The sequence below is a fragment of the Hydra vulgaris genome, chromosome 08 (assembly GCF_038396675.1).
Source record: "Hydra vulgaris chromosome 08, alternate assembly HydraT2T_AEP".
NCBI lineage: Eukaryota > Metazoa > Cnidaria > Hydrozoa > Anthoathecata > Hydridae > Hydra > Hydra vulgaris.
Window position 1 is genome coordinate 46,243,230 of NC_088927.1, and position 16,596 is coordinate 46,259,825.

At 26.6% G+C, this 16,596-nt stretch overlaps 1 protein-coding gene across 1 annotated transcript; it reads left to right on the forward strand.

The window, feature by feature from the left end:
* Positions 1-12,177: 12,177 nt before the first annotated feature.
* Positions 12,178-13,614, forward strand: LOC136083353 (piggyBac transposable element-derived protein 3-like). Its single transcript, XM_065802749.1, has one exon. The coding sequence runs from the start codon at positions 12,178-12,180 to the stop codon at positions 13,612-13,614; it is 1,437 nt and encodes a 478-aa protein (XP_065658821.1).
* The last annotated feature ends 2,982 nt before the right edge of the window (positions 13,615-16,596 follow it).

The window sequence follows — 16,596 nt, forward strand, 5'->3', positions numbered from 1 at the left end:
AAGTAAAAATTTTACAACGGATGAAACTTACAGTGCGATATTGCATGCCACGCGTTTAAAATAGTCAATTATAAAAGCATATAAACAAATTTTATGTAAACTCGCGGCAACTAGTTTAAATAAATATACCCATCAAAATAAATGCAAGTAAACATTTAAGTTTGATACCTTATGCTTGAACCTTGTCTAAAGTAGCAAGTTCTATACAAATAGTTTTACAACTAATTTAAACTTACCGTGTGATATAGCATCACACATGTCTAAAATAGAAAATCATAAAAGTGAATACAAACTTAAATATACAAACTAAAACAATCCTTATATAAACTTTGCTATAACTAGCCTAAATAAACATCCATAAAAAAATGCAAGTAAACATTTTACAACTGATAAAACTTACAGTGTAATATGGCATGCCACGTGTTTAAAATTGCAAATTATAAAAAACTTATATAAAATAGCTCTTTGTAAACATAGCTGCAACTAACCTAAATAATGATACCCATCATTGATGGGTCTTTTGATGGCATCAAAAGAAATGTTAACATTTTTAATTTTACAACTGATTTAAATTTATATTGTAAGTTACTACATGTAAAGTTAAAATAGAATATTACACAAGAATATATATTAGTCATATAGTCTTAATTATAGAAATAATAGTTCAACTAACCCTTTAGTTTATCATATAAAAAAAATTTAAAGTATATAAATATATATATATAGAAAATTTAAAATAAGTTTAACAACCTTCGAAATTACAAATAACAGAATGTAATTTAAACTGTGTTTATCCATTTGAAGACCTCAGTGGAAAAACCGGCGTTGTCACATTTAAAAAGTATTAAGAAACTATTTATTGATCATTAATAAAAGTCTTTATTTAAAGCAAATGAAACTAAGCAATTTAAAAAAATTTATTTTATAATTATTTTATTTACAATGTTTTTTTTTCTTTGTTTTAAATAAAGACATTTATTAATGATCAACCAATACTTTCTCAATACTTTTTAAATGTGACAACGCCGGTTTTTCCACTGAGGTCTTCATTTGCTTTCTCTACTAAAATTTAGTAAAAAAAGCAAATGGATAAACACAATTCAAATTACGCTTTTTTTTAAATAGTTTCACATTTAGTCGAAATGTGAAGCTATTTAAAAAATGGCAAATTAAACTTACTGCAACAAACCTTTATCTACAACTTAAATGTGGTTTAAGAAAAACGCCTTTTAAAACTTTATGATTTATAAATAAAGAACTATAATATATTGACAAATCTAAATCAAGCAAACAAGACATAAAAATACAATCTACAGAAAAAGCACTTCAAAATTTCTTATAGAAACACTTTTTAATAAAAATTTCAGTTGGTTTTCAACGGACTTGAATATTTAATCCATTGAGTTAACGAAATTTCGACGAATCCGTCAATAGTTTGATTTACTCCGTTAATTTTGTGATTTTTGGTTGCGAATTACTTCGTTAATTTAACGGAAAAAAGAAATCCGTTGCTTTTTCTAACGGATTGTCTTTAGAGTGTGGTAATGAGAATGGTTTTAAAGAGACTAGTCATAAAAAATTAAACAAGTTATTGGTGAATTTTATTGTTGGTACTGATCAGCCGATTTTGAAAGTACGTCATTCAGATTTTGTAAATTTAATTAGTGAGTTAAACAAAAGCTACAAAATACCATTCATATATACGGTGAGCAATAAATCAATTCCATCAATTATGAACAATCTAAAACCAATTTTAATGCTAGAATTGAAGGGGAGTCATTTCATTACAATTACTTGTAATGTTTGGTCATCATTGAGTAAATACAGCTACCTCGGTGTAGCTTGTCATTTTATTGACAAAAATATGTATCTTGTTGACCGAAACCTGGATCTTAGGTGTATTTCTGAAGAGAAAACAGCTGAATATTTATTTACTTCGTTAAATGAAATTTTCAGTGAATGGTCAATCAGTAATAAGATTTTTGCACTTGTTACTGACTCAGGTGCAAACGTTTTCTCTGCAGTAAATAAATTTGATGACAATGTTGTTAAGATTCCACTTGCTGGTCATCGTTTTAATCTTATGGTTAACGATTTTCTAAACACAAGAGATACAAAAGTAAAAAAAATAAAAAATGGGTCAAAACCTTACGAAGTAAAAGATTACGACGGTAATGGAAAATTAAAAAAGAAATTACAGAAAGTAAAGTTAATGAAATTGAAAAAATTAACGAAGGGAAATCGGAAATTGCCAAAGTAATTTCAACCTGCAGGCACATTGTTGGTTCATTTAAGCATTCGGAGATGTAACAAAAAAAGTTAAGAGAAGTTAAAGAAACACTTCGATATGAAACTAAAATAGAGTTAGTGAAGGATATAGCTGTTCGTTGGAATAGCCAATTCAAAATGATTGAATCTATATTAACTTATAAAACTGCGTTAGATATGATAAGCATCGAATACCAAAATATAAAAGACTTCCCACTACTAATGAATTTAAGATGCTGGAAGATTTACGTGATTTGTGACACCCAATTAAAGAGCTAATAAAACTCTTTAGCGGAAAGAAGTATGTTACAGTAACATTTCTGTTTCCAACATTGTATTTTCTTCTAAATGGAATTGCAACCCATTTTTACTTGAATACTTGAATCGCAACCCATTTTTACAGAACTTGTTAAGACTTTTCAAAAGGAATTATCGAGGCCTTTAAAAAGGCGTTTTAAATACATTTTTACTAATGATTTTTTCTTAGCAGCTACTTTTCTAATAAAAATGTTTAAGATTCAAGTAATTACTAGTTTATGAAATGAGTAACAAAACAAAGTTATAGAAAACTTTAATTTCCTTATTATTTGTATATAACTAATCAATTGGATACAATTTTACAGATATTAAATTAAAATGTTTCTATATTAGATTCAAATTCACTAAAACCATTTTAGACTAGGAAAGCGAGATAAAATTTACAAAAGAAAAATTATAATAAAGTAAAAACTGTATAAATTGTAAAAATATGTATTTCCATTATAAAAAAAAATGTTAGTAACTGATGTTGCAATAAGTCCGACAGAGTTATATTCATGCATTTACATAAATATTTATTAAAAAGAGTTCTACTTTTTCATCAACATTGATGCTTTATCAAACTTTGGTATGTTCCTTCTATGCTGTTCCACTACTTGGAAAAGGCACTGCTTTTGATTTTCATCCCGTGTTAGACCTTGATTAAAGTCAGTTACTAGTTTAACTGACCTTTCCTCTAAATCTTTGACAGCTTTTAGGTCCTTAAATATCCCAGATATGTGGTTAAATTCATAATTTTTTGACCATTGATAGGGGTATAGTGAAAGCCTTTTAGTATTTACTTTCAAAAAATCAAAAAGAAACCTGGAATTTTTTCCATTTAGAGAGCTCACTTTCACGTTTTGATTCATCTGTGGCATTACTGGCACTCCAGTTTCCATATTTTCATCGTTTAGTTTTTTGAGAATTGCTAAAGCAATTTTCTTTTTTTGATGGGTAGACACAGATCCTGAAAAGAGGGCAAAGGGTGCAACTTCTTCACTTAGGTACTATAGATGTCTTGTTTGAGCTATCAAAGCTGCTTCTGCTACTCCTGAGTCAATTTTTTTAAACATTTGAATGTTCTTCCAAAACTTTAGGTCGTTTGTAGGAGCATCTATCGCGTTTGAAGATGTCAACCAAACTTATACATAGAATAAGCTTGTAAATAGGCAAAAGCGATGAAGTTTCTGAATCATACTTTTATCATAACCTAAGTAATCACTGAATGCATACATTTTAGCTGCATATAGAATGTTTGCCATCCATCTAGCGTGATAGAAAGCTCCTGGCTTGAGCCATTGCTCTCCCTTTTTCACATTTTTTTCACCAAGGAGAAACAACGTGACATAAATACATTCCCTATAATCATTTCTTATAAATGTATGTTCTTGGAGGGACAGTTTAAGAAAATTAATCATATCTTCTTTTGTGGATTTCAACGAACGTTCATTTACATCCAGCAATTTAAAATTGTCATTCTTTTGAGGGATTGTGTTCCAAGAGTTCTTTAATTTTAGAAGTTCTACATTGGGCCTGTCGTTGGGTCAAACAGGTGTTTCCATACGGACAACAAAATAATCTCAAAGATATGGTGGCAACATAGTAAATAAAACAGCTGAGAATTCGACTTTTTTTCTAGAATGACAGAAGCTCCATTTTTCCATCCTGAGTCGGATAGCTACCAAAAATGCTGTTCTTTGTCCCATGGACAAGTTTAGCCTATCAGTGATTTGGCAAATGTTTGGATTCAAGAATGGATTTTTTGCAATAATAGCTGAACCTTATTTTCAGTATCGGCCGTTTGATTATTTTTCAAAGTTTTTATTTGATTACATTGCATTTTTTTCACAAGTATTTCACTGATGCTTGCTTCACTTGAGGATGAATCACAATATTGATTTGCTTCACTTTCTGACGAACCTAAATGTTTAACATTTAAATTCTTTAGACCTTTTTTTACCAATGTTGCCCTCTCTTGCTCTGTTTCGGTTCGTTCATCTTTCATTTTTAGTTTCTTTGCGTATTGATTATCTGTTGTTCCCAGTTTTACTCTTTTGTTATCATTGATCGCGATTAAAGACTTAATGTTTTTACTTTTTTGTTTATCATTTCGTAGTCTGTCTTTCCAAATGGTTTCTTCAGCGGTAATGTGGGCAATGAAAAAATAGTTTTCAAGCATTGCTACAAAATTATTTTGTTTAGTTTCATTTGTTTTTTGGCCTTTTCTTTTATGAACGCTCCTGTATTCATCGTGCAATTTAGTTATTTTTTCTTTGATTTTATCTTTCCTTTGGGTTTCAATACTGGTCTTATGCCAGACTTCTAGAACTGCTTCACATACTGCATCAGCAGCAATTAAATTTGATTTTATTGATTTCTCAGTTTTAAATTCACAGTTTTTAAGGTAAAAAAATAATTTCAAAATATCCTCATTAGTAGGAATAATTGTTTGGCTCAGAGCATAAATATAATTTTCTATCAACCAAATATTTTGTGACTGTTGTCTTCTTTTCGATATTGTTGATTCAGCCATGTTTAAAGCAATCACCAATCATTTACTAACAATAAAGTTAAGGTATATATATATGTTTTATTTATTTATGTTATAATATTTATATTATACATATAAATTGTATTCATATTAGGAGTTGTTAAAACTATATTGAGATAAAACTAAACCCATCTAAAGAAAACAAACGTAACATTAAACCCATTTTTGGATTCAACAACGTAAAAGTATTTGCTAACAAAAGGCTGCCAACTATAATTTAAAAGGCTACATCAAAAACCTGAACAATGTAATAAAACACCCTCACTTAACAACAGTCAACTTGTCAATGGAGTGTAGCACGAGATGATTGAGTTGAGATGTCAATTCATGTTATAACACGATTTTGCCACATACAATCCTGTTAATTACTATACAATTCACTAATAATATAATATATATATTCAACTTACCATTAATTCTGTTGATATATATGTTTGTTCAGTGTTTACCAACTTAAAATGTATGGTATAAAAAATTACATTAAAAATAGGCTTTCATATTGTAAAAAACCATAAAAATACATAAGTTCTATTAATTTTAGCGCACGGTGGCAACCTTAAACGTTAATTCAGGCTTAAAAAAATTTAACAATATGTTTATATAAACAATAGAAATGGGAAAATTGCCAGGAGCAGAAAAAACATGCATACATAAAAGTTGTTATACTCTAATGTATAAATATATAAATGTTATAATATAATAATTTATATGTATGCATATTGTGTTTGAGAGTGACTGAATCTATAAATGTAGGTATACCTTATATGGTATTATTTTTAGCACTTCCCTAAACGACTCCTTCTATGCCCTTATTGTTATTGACAATAATCTATCAATACATTGATTTTCGATTCAATTATGATGTTTTTCTTTGTGTTTACTTATTCGCTATATATTGTCATTTCATATTTATCATATGATCAATGTATGCGATATAGAAGAAGTATTGTGAATTTGTATGAATTTGTCAAAAACATCTACAAATAATTAGTCCAGTCAACGTCAAACTTCAATGTTGCATATGTCATTTTTAAGTAGTTTCAAGGCTTTTCTAAATGTGATTGTTATTCATGTGGTTATACAAGCAAGGTCTGCAAACAAATTTGAGCTGAAATCTTAGCCTTTGAGGAGAATTGATGTTGTTCTTTGTTTAATATAATTTGTTTAAATAAGTTTTGATTAGAAAAGATCACAGTTTGTTGGATTCTTTTACTTTTTTTTATTATCCAATTGTAACAATAGTAATATTACTGCTAATATGTTTAATGATAATAGTGAAGTTGAAGTTGATAATATAGGCTCAGAAGTTATTAATGTAAATACTAATAGGCAACTTAAAAATAGTTGTTTTCAAGTGAAAAAGATAGATCTAGGCAAGATGAAATTAATTGTTGTTGAAATGTTACAAATGCTGCTCAGGGAGCAGAAAACTTACTTGCCAGAATTAAGTGTCAAGCAGTGTTAATGTCTGTTAATTTGATTTTACTTTAGACAATTTAGAACAAAGCAAAGTATGAATTTTACCATTTATAGTAACAGGTAATAACAGTTTTGAATTTAAAAGATATTAAATTTTTTAATAATTGCAAACGTAATTATTTCTTCTTTTTCTTTAGTTGCCTTTGTCATCACTTGATTAGTTTGCTTACTGTTGAAACATGTTTTAACTTTGTAAATTTAGTATGATTTGAAATTTACTTTAGTAATCATTAGTCAACAGTTAGAGAGTAGCTGTAGCTTAATTAGGAAATGCTCGAAATTAAAATTAGGTAAAAATAATTTTGTTTATAGTAACATAACAAAACCAGTTACTACTTATTATTACTATTTATTGTTACAGTTATTACTTACAGTTACTAATAATTGCGTTTTTTTTACTTTTTTTAACATGCGTGTTTCCAGTGGACATAAAAACGTTTTGTGAACGATTTTTAATGGTCCGGTGAAAAAGCTCTTTTTTTGGTTTTTTAAATGTCCATATGAAACTGTGACCGGATGTTTTTTAAAAACATTTTGTGTACGTTTTTTAACGGTCCGACAAAAACGTTTTTTATTGCTTTTTGAACGTTTAAATGAAGCGGTTAACGGACGTTTTTCTGAAAACGTTATTTATTGGTTTTTATTAACTTTAAATGAAACGTTTGATCGTTTTTAACGTTTTCCTAAAAACGTTTTTTTTAGTATAAGTTATTTAATTATGTAAATTACTTATGTTATAAAGAAAAAAAACTTTTCACAAATGAAAACTAAGGACTAACAGTCTAGATCCGGATAAATATTTAAACATTTTGTGTTTATTTACAATTTAGACATACAAAAACATAATAAAGTAATTTTCATGCAACTCTATTAAGAGCTCTCTTCAAACGATTGCCTATCAACTAATCGACCAAATCAAATTTTGCAGTATGCGACACTTTTGTTCCTAAAAAGAAAAAAAACCATACAAATTTTTTATGCGCTTCACTAGCTTGTAAAAAAATAAATCAAAATGGTTATAATAATAAGAAGAAATAAGTAATGTAAAATTTCATACAGTATATAAAAGAAACAATATAAAAGACATACAGACCACATTTACTAAAAAAATACCCATAATCACTCAATACAAAATGTATTTTTTTAATTTGTTTATTTCCATAAGTTCCAGCATTCTTAAACAATGCTACAACACATTTTGACATAGCATCAAAAACATTTTTAGCAGAAACTGAAAAAGAACTAAAATAATCCTAGAATATATTTAGTTTGATAACATTTTACTTTGTTTAGGAAAACTCTATACTTAAATGTAAACAAGAATATAACAACAAATAAAAAATTACTTCATTATTTAAAATTATTTCCCTTTCATCAAACCTTAATATATAATTTGCTTTATCATAAAAAATAATGAATCTTCAAAATCAATCTTTTTATCCAGGATATTCACTGCAGATAAAGACTTTTTATTTCAGACATTAGGAATGCTATATCTAGTATCGACAAATACTGTATATTGAAAACCTATTATAAAAGAAAAAAATTAGAACAGATTATAATAATAATAAAAAAATACTGTAAAAAACTGAAAATTGAATTAAATACCATAAAATCTTTATAAAAATGAAAAAAGTCAACATTTATTAACATACTTGTTCCACTGATAGGCTTAAAACTTGAATGCAGTTCATTGTAACAATAAAGTGCATCAATGCTTCTCTGGAAGCATTGCTGCACTTTATTGCAACCATGGCGCAGTGGTACGGCACTTTCCTCAGAAACAAAGGTTCTGCAACATCTGTTTGAAAGGAGGAGTGAACTTCCAATTAAATGCTCATCTACGGTGCTCTGTGGTCTGACCATACAGATTTCTTAAATTATTCAGACCATGAAGATTTCTTAACCTAAAAAAAAAAAAAACTTGTTCAACAAGTGTTTCATGTATTATTATTTAACTTTTTAAAAGTAAAACTCACTTTTTAAGTTTTTTGAAAAATTATAATCTGGTTTTATTTTGCATAAAATGTTAATATGTATATATATATATATATATATATATATATATATATATATATACATATATATATATATATATATATATATATATATATATATATATATATATATATATATATATATATATTTATATATATATATTTATATATATATATTATATATATATATATATATATATATATATATCTATATATATATATACATATATATATATATACATATATATATATACATACATATATATATACATATATATATATATATATATATATACATTTATATATATATATATATATATATATATATATATATATATATATATATATATATATATATATATATATATATATATATATATATATAAGAGTTACTTGAAAATGTTATTATACAAAGTAAAGTGCTCAATGTTCTTAAAAGAACAGAGCAATTATATCTAAGTAGAAAATGATTTAACAAAAATTTTTTTCATTTTACTCTCTGCTTCATCAACAAAGGTTCATCCGAAATGAATGATCAAATTAATTAAACTTCAATTTATACCAAAAATTAAGTTACAGGAAGTCGCAAATGTCTTAACTACTGTAAATTTTCACATATTTGTGGAATTTGCTGACACTATTATAAAAAGAATTCTTTAGAAATGATTACTTATGCTTTTTTTAAAATGTTTTTATAAAAAGGGTATTTAATGTAAACACTATTTAAACTCATTTATTTTTATAGTGTTTTTAGAGAAACTTATTTTCGTGTCTACTTTAAGAAATTAAATCCGATTTTTTGTTTAATAAGCATTCTTGATTTGCATGTGTAATTGTTTCAATATTTACATGCAGGCATAGTATGCATTTTTTGGAAATATTGTTATATGCAGGCTCTGTTTTAAGGATGGACCAAAGGAGTATAAAATCATCATTATTGTTTCCTTTTAATTCCCATATATATATATATTGGCAGCATGGCGTCTTTTGAATACTTTTTATTTTTGAAAGACTGCTCATGATTGGCGAAACTTTTTTCCATTCACCTTTTGTTATACCAATATATTGTTTATCAGGTACATTCTTAGAGGAAACAACACATTTATATACCACATTTTTTGATAAACAACATCCACTCATTGGACAATTATTTTTTTTGTTTACAATTACAATTTTCAGTAGTTTTTTATTTAGGATTTCTTTTTTGTTTAACAAAGCATTATTGTGACCTTTTATTATTTTTTCCATATTTTTTGTGCAACTATAGCTAAATTTAATTGTATTTCAATTTAAAATTTATTGGAGTTTATTAGAGGGCGAGAAATGCTTATCGACCAATTTTAAAAACACTTTTCCTATGTTAGTGGAAATATTTTTGCTATATATGGAGGGTTGAACCAAATTTCATTTCTAGTTCTATTTCCTTTTTTTTGTATTCTTTTTTCAGGGTCAAATTATAGGTCAAAATAATTACACATGCAAATGTGTAATTATTATTAAAGAATGCTTATTAAACAAAAAGTCGGAAATAATTTCTAAATGTAGGCACGAAAATAAGTTTCCCCTAAAAAACTATATAATTGAATGAGTGCAAATAATATTTATATTTAACACACTTTTTAAAAAATCATTTAAAAACGATATAAGTAATCATTTCTAAAGAATAATTTTTATAATAGTGTCCGCAAATTCCCCAAATGTGAAAAATTGACAGTAGTAAAGACATTTGAGATTTCCTGTAACTTAAATTTTGGTTTAATTTGAAGTTTAATTAATTTGATCATTCATTTCTAATGAATCTTTGTTGATCAAACAGAGTGTAAAATAAAATAAATTTTGTTAAGTGATTTTCTACTAATATATATATATATATATATATATATATATATATATATATATATATATATATATATATATATATATATATATATATATATATATATATATATATATATAAGCATACACACTCAAATATTTACATAAGTTTTCAGTAACTTTGCATATATATGAGCTAAATATAAAAGAAACAAACTGTTTTTTGAATTTGAAGTGATTTGAATAAGTAGAACTCAAAGACTCTAAAGTTATGAAACAAACTTTATGCATGTATCACACATTTCTATTATACTTTAGCCAAGATATAGTTTTATCAATATAAATTATATTTATATGTAAAATTTATATTGACAAAATAAAGTGTATTATAAATAAGTAAATATTTCTGTATAAAATAAGTAAATATTTCTGTACTTGTCTACCTGTTATACAGATATGTTCTTCAAGTTTTTATAATCAGTTATTGTTACTACTGAATTAAGTAGTAAAAATCATGGATTATAAAAAAACTTAAATCTTAACTCAACCATACTTAGTATTATGTATGAACTAAAGTCAATAAATATTTATGTTTGAAAAGTCTTTAATGAGACGAGCACATCACTTATCAAACTTTTTTCATTTACAACTGTGTTTCATCAACACTCTGTATCTAATGAGTTTTTAAATAAAAGATATCAATAAAGTTTAATGTTAAAAAAAAAACACAGTGTTAAATGAAAAAAAGTTTCATAAGTGATTTTCTACTAATTTGCTGTTGCTCTGTTCTTTAACCCTTAAATGCATAGTGTTGCAGAAATGCAACATACGTATTTATCAATTATAAAGCGCTTTTAAAATTTGTTTTTAAGTAATGTATGGTGTTGCCATATTGGCACGTGGATATACTAAAATGAGCGCATAAATTTTTGGTCAATATTTTCAAAATCACTGTGCAAGAGAGGTTTTAGTTCGTTACATTACATTTTTCCGAGTTGACTATTTTATTCAATTTTCTTGTGGTTTTTGAAGTAGATAAAGCGTTCTTTTATGGACAAATAAATTTATTTTCGTTTTCCTGAAGGTTGTCCTTTACTTTTTAAATTTTTTGTTGTTATGAATTTAATGTTATAGTGAGTAATGACATTAAGTTTGTATGTTGCAGAAATGCAACTTAATGCATTCTAGTCTTTGTTTATTATCTTATTATTATCTTATTATTATGTCTTATTATTATGTAATATCTTTTCTTCTCACTCTCTCTTAATGAGTAGTGCTAAATGTATGTTGTTTTATGTATATAGTGTGTGTGAATTTAGTCAACAAATTAAAATTTTTAAAAATATGTTTCAGCTAAAATTATGTCAAACAAAATTAAAATGAAGCTGTTAAGTGAGGAAGATATTCAATACTTCATAGACCATTTAAGTGAAATTAGTGAAGATGAAGAAGTTACTGATGAGGATTTTCTTATAGATCCTGAATATTCATTTAATGAAGATTTACAAATATTAAATGAAGATGAGGACAATGAAGATAAGCATGACCTCGATGAAGACAATGACCAGCATGATGAAAATAATATAAAATCAAAAAATGAAGAAAAACTTGAAACTTACACTGAAGACGTGTGCCTATCTCATTCTAAATCAAAAGATTTAGCAAAAAAAAAAGAGGCAGATATTGTGGAAAAATAAAAATTTAACCTTGACAGAAGATCAGCTTAAATTTTATGGAAATGATAGTCTTCCAAGTGAATTTCTTGACATGAGTTCAACCTATAAATGTTTTCAATACTTTTTTTCAGATGACTTGCTGCAAATGATTGTAGATGAATCAAATTTATACTCAATACAGACTAACATTAGTAAGCCATTAAATTTAAATTTATCAGAACTGAAACAATATATTAGCATTATTATTTACATGTCAGTATTACGACTACCTAATGTGCGATCATATTGGTCCCCAGAGTTTGAAATTACCAGTGTTAAAAACTGTATGACAACTAATAGATTTGAGAAAATTCGCCAGTTTATTCATTTCAATGATAACACTAAACATTTACCTCAAGGAAATCATTCACATGATAGACTACATAAAATTAGACCACTTATTGATCATCTCAACTTAAAATGTTCTAAGGTTCCTCTGGAAGCTCATTTGTCAGTAGATGAACAGTTATGCTCCACAAAAGTTAGTCATTTTTTGAAGCAGTATATTCCAATGAAACCATTCAAGTGGGGTTTTAAATTATTTGTACTTTGTGGAGTTAGTGGATTTGCTTATAAATTTGAGGTTTATTCTGGTCAAGAAAACAAAAGAGCAGAAATAGATCAACCAGATCTTGGATCTTCTGCAAATGTTGTGGTTAGATTATCTACCATTATCCCAGCAAATAAAAACTACAGACTATACTTTGATAATTACTATACATCTCCAGCTCTATTAGCATATCTAGCTAAAAAAGGTATTCTAAGCTTAGAGACTGTACGTCGCAATAGAATACCTGATTGCAAACTTCCGACAGAAAAAGTAATTGATAAAGATGCTCGAGGAACATCCTATGAGTTTGTTGGAGAAGTAGATGGAATAGAAATAAGCTCCTTGGTCTGGAAAGACAATAAAGCAGTTAGTCTGCTGTCCACATATGCAGGTCAGCTACCTTTGACAACCATTAACCGCTTCGACAAAAAAACAAAGAAAAAGATAGACATTAGCTGTCCATTTGTCATAAAAGAGTACAACCATCATATGGGAGGTGTTGATTTAATGGATGGTATAATTGCAAGACACAAAATTGTATTAAAAAGCAAGAAATGGTATATGCGTCTTTTTTATCATTTCATTGACATGACATTAGCAAATTCATGGATTCTTAATAATAAAGTATTAAGTTCTAATCAAAATTACCAAGAAAAAATGACATTTTTTGAGTTTCGGAAAGAATTGTCTTTTTGTTTAATGAAAGTTGGACAAAAAAATACAATTAAACGAGGTCGCCCTAGCATTAGTATGTTAGAAGAAATGATGGAAGCCAAAAAAAAGAGTAAGTTATCTCAGTTTGCGCCACCAAAGGAAGTTCGCCTAGATCAAGTAGGGCATTGGATAACTTGGACTGATGGACGAGTGAGATGTAAACTTCCTAAATGCAAAGGATTCGCACAAACTTTATGTGAGAAATGTGGGGTGCATCTATGCTGAAATAAGAAAAATAATTGTTTTAAAACTTATCATACTTCTGAATAAATTTATACTTTAATGCATAACGTTGCAGATAAGCAACACATCTTTTTTTTAAAAAAAAAGGGTTATAAATTTAAAATCTGGTTTTCAAACTTTTTCTAAACGAATAAGCAAATCATTATACATAATGTTGATTTTTACTGATGTTTTTTGAAAAATCATGCATTTAAGGGTTAATGAATATTGAGCTATTTGTTTTGTAGAATAATTTTGTAGAATAGATGTAAAATTAATTGTATATATATATATATATACATATATATATATATATATATATATATATATATATATATATATATATATATATATATATATATATATATATATATATATATATATATATATATATATATATATATATATATATATATACATATCTATATATATATATATATATATATATATATATATATATATATATATATATATATATATATATATATATATATTTATATATATATACACATATATATATATATTACATTTAAGTATGACTATATAACTTAGTAAGAATTTATGAATGCATAATTAAAAAAAAGTTTCTTTCAGTCGTAAAAGCTCGTTGTAAAACTTGAAAGTACTTGATCTTTTCAAGTAAAGTTGCACATGCGCAGTTTGCCGTTTTTAGCTTCGAGAAAACGTTTTTTAATAGTTTTTTAAGGTCCTGTAAAATATCAAATCAAATGATAAAAAAATTCGTATTAAAATGTTTTTTGAACGCTTTTTAAACGTTTTGCTAATACGAACGTCGTTCAAGCGACCATTAAACATTTTCCAAACGTTTGAAAAACGTATTTGTGTCCACTGGGTTTGGAAACACTTTCTTTCTCTCCTTCTCTTTTTTAGATCAGAGGGAGAATTAATAAAACTATTTTAATTAATGAGCTCTTGCGTGTTTCTTAATCCCACAATTTATAATGACCATTTATAAGAAATATTTTACGAGTTGCTTGCTATTTTATGGTATAATTGTTCAAAACGTATAACTATAATTGTCCCTCGACTGTTCAAATATTGTAATAAATAAAATCTTTTTTGTTCAACTACTTTAGTTAATAAAATAATTTATTAAGTTGTGGTGTTATTTTCCAGTGTTACTACATTGTGTTGTCTAGCCTTTTTATATTCTTTTATTTTTTAATTACTCTGGAAACACAGTAATGTATGCTGACAATTATTTTACGCTATGCGCTATTGTCACTGTGTTTTTTGTTGATAAACCTAGGCTGTTATAGCTATTTTTTTGTTCTTTATATTTTCTGTAATATTATAATTCTAATTCTTCTAACAATAAAATGCAAAAAATACTTTTTTATTAAAAATTGTAGCTTTTTTTTTCATTTCTTTTTTTAGGTATTAGCAGGCTTTACATGACTTTCATCTTCTTGTACCTTTGTTGTGATAAATTTTAAAAAGTACTTAACTGATGTTAATGCGATCTTTATGCCGTTAACTATAAGCAATGACGTTGATAGGGAGTCAAAGTTAAAATATTATTTATAGATAAATTTGTATTTAATTTAATAGATAATATGTCAAGTTAATCATGTTTTTGTAATTAATGAGTTAATTACTCATAACCCGTGTTAGGGGTTGCTTACTGCTTGGTTTTTATTGTTACTGTTGTAAATTGCTACTGTTATTATTATAATTTTAGTTGTTATTGTTATTACTACTGTTGTTATTACTATCCCAGTGGGCACAGGACCTAAATAAGACGTCTTTTGAACGTTCAAAAGACGTCCAAAACGTTCAATAGACGTTTAAAAGACGTCTTTTTTACGTCCTGTGCCCACCGGGATGATTATTATTGTATTATTACACAGGTCAAAAAAATTTTTCTGGTACCGAGCAAATAGTTTGTTTTTTGTATAGCATTTCTCATTTTGATTTTATATATTCAACTCATTTTTTACCATCACGTCAAGGTGTAAAGATAGTTGTAAATATTTATAATATTTGCACTTTCAATTAAAGTGCAAAAACGAAATTAAAAAATCGCGAAAAAAATCATATAGTAGGGCCGGTAATGGCGCTATATGATTTTTTTCGCAGTTGGCTAGCAGTTGATAGCCAACTGTTTTATTACAGTTTGGCCGATAATGTTATTAACAGTTTATAAAATAGTTGGCTAAGTGTTGGTAAAAGCGTTACGTTTTTCTCACATTACTAACTAAATAGCCGACTGTTAGCCCAGCTGTAGGTAATAGGTGATTATTAGGATCGGGCTAACTATTTACCAACTGTTCAATGTTTACTGGGTATACTATACAGCTTATACTGTATGATATATAGGCAACAAATATATATTAACATTGTTATGGCAAGACTTGATAACTTAATTATAATATCATTTGATTAAAAAGTTGTGATTATACAACATTAAAAAAATTTGAAGCCAAAACTAAACTTTTATTTACACTTTTAATGAAAATCAAAATAACAAAGTGCAAAAACATTAGTTAATATAATCACTTTGGGCTAAAACTAAATCTGGTTTCTGCAAATATTACAAGACAAATAAAAAAATTTTTTTTTTTTTGTTTGCTTGCAAAGAAACATCAATAAAAGTTATTTTTTAAAATTAAGCTTAACTGAATACTAAACCAAAACCATTAGTTAAACTAATTATTTATGTATAGAAAAACTAATAGTTAGTTCAGCAGATATTTCAGGCACACTCTTTAGTAAGTATATAAAAATCAAGTCATGTTTTATGCAAAACATTTATTGAAATTCTTACTCTAACCCTGAACACAACAAAGAAGTTTTTTTTTTATTGAAAGCCATACTTGTACTAAACCCTGAGCCTAATTCTAAGTGGCAGGGTTTTAACAATATTTGTTTCTATAAAGACTTCTTTACTGACTTACTAAAGGGAGCCTGAGTAACAGATCTGTCATTAGCTCTAATAAGTATAAAAATTTTTGTAACTAAAAT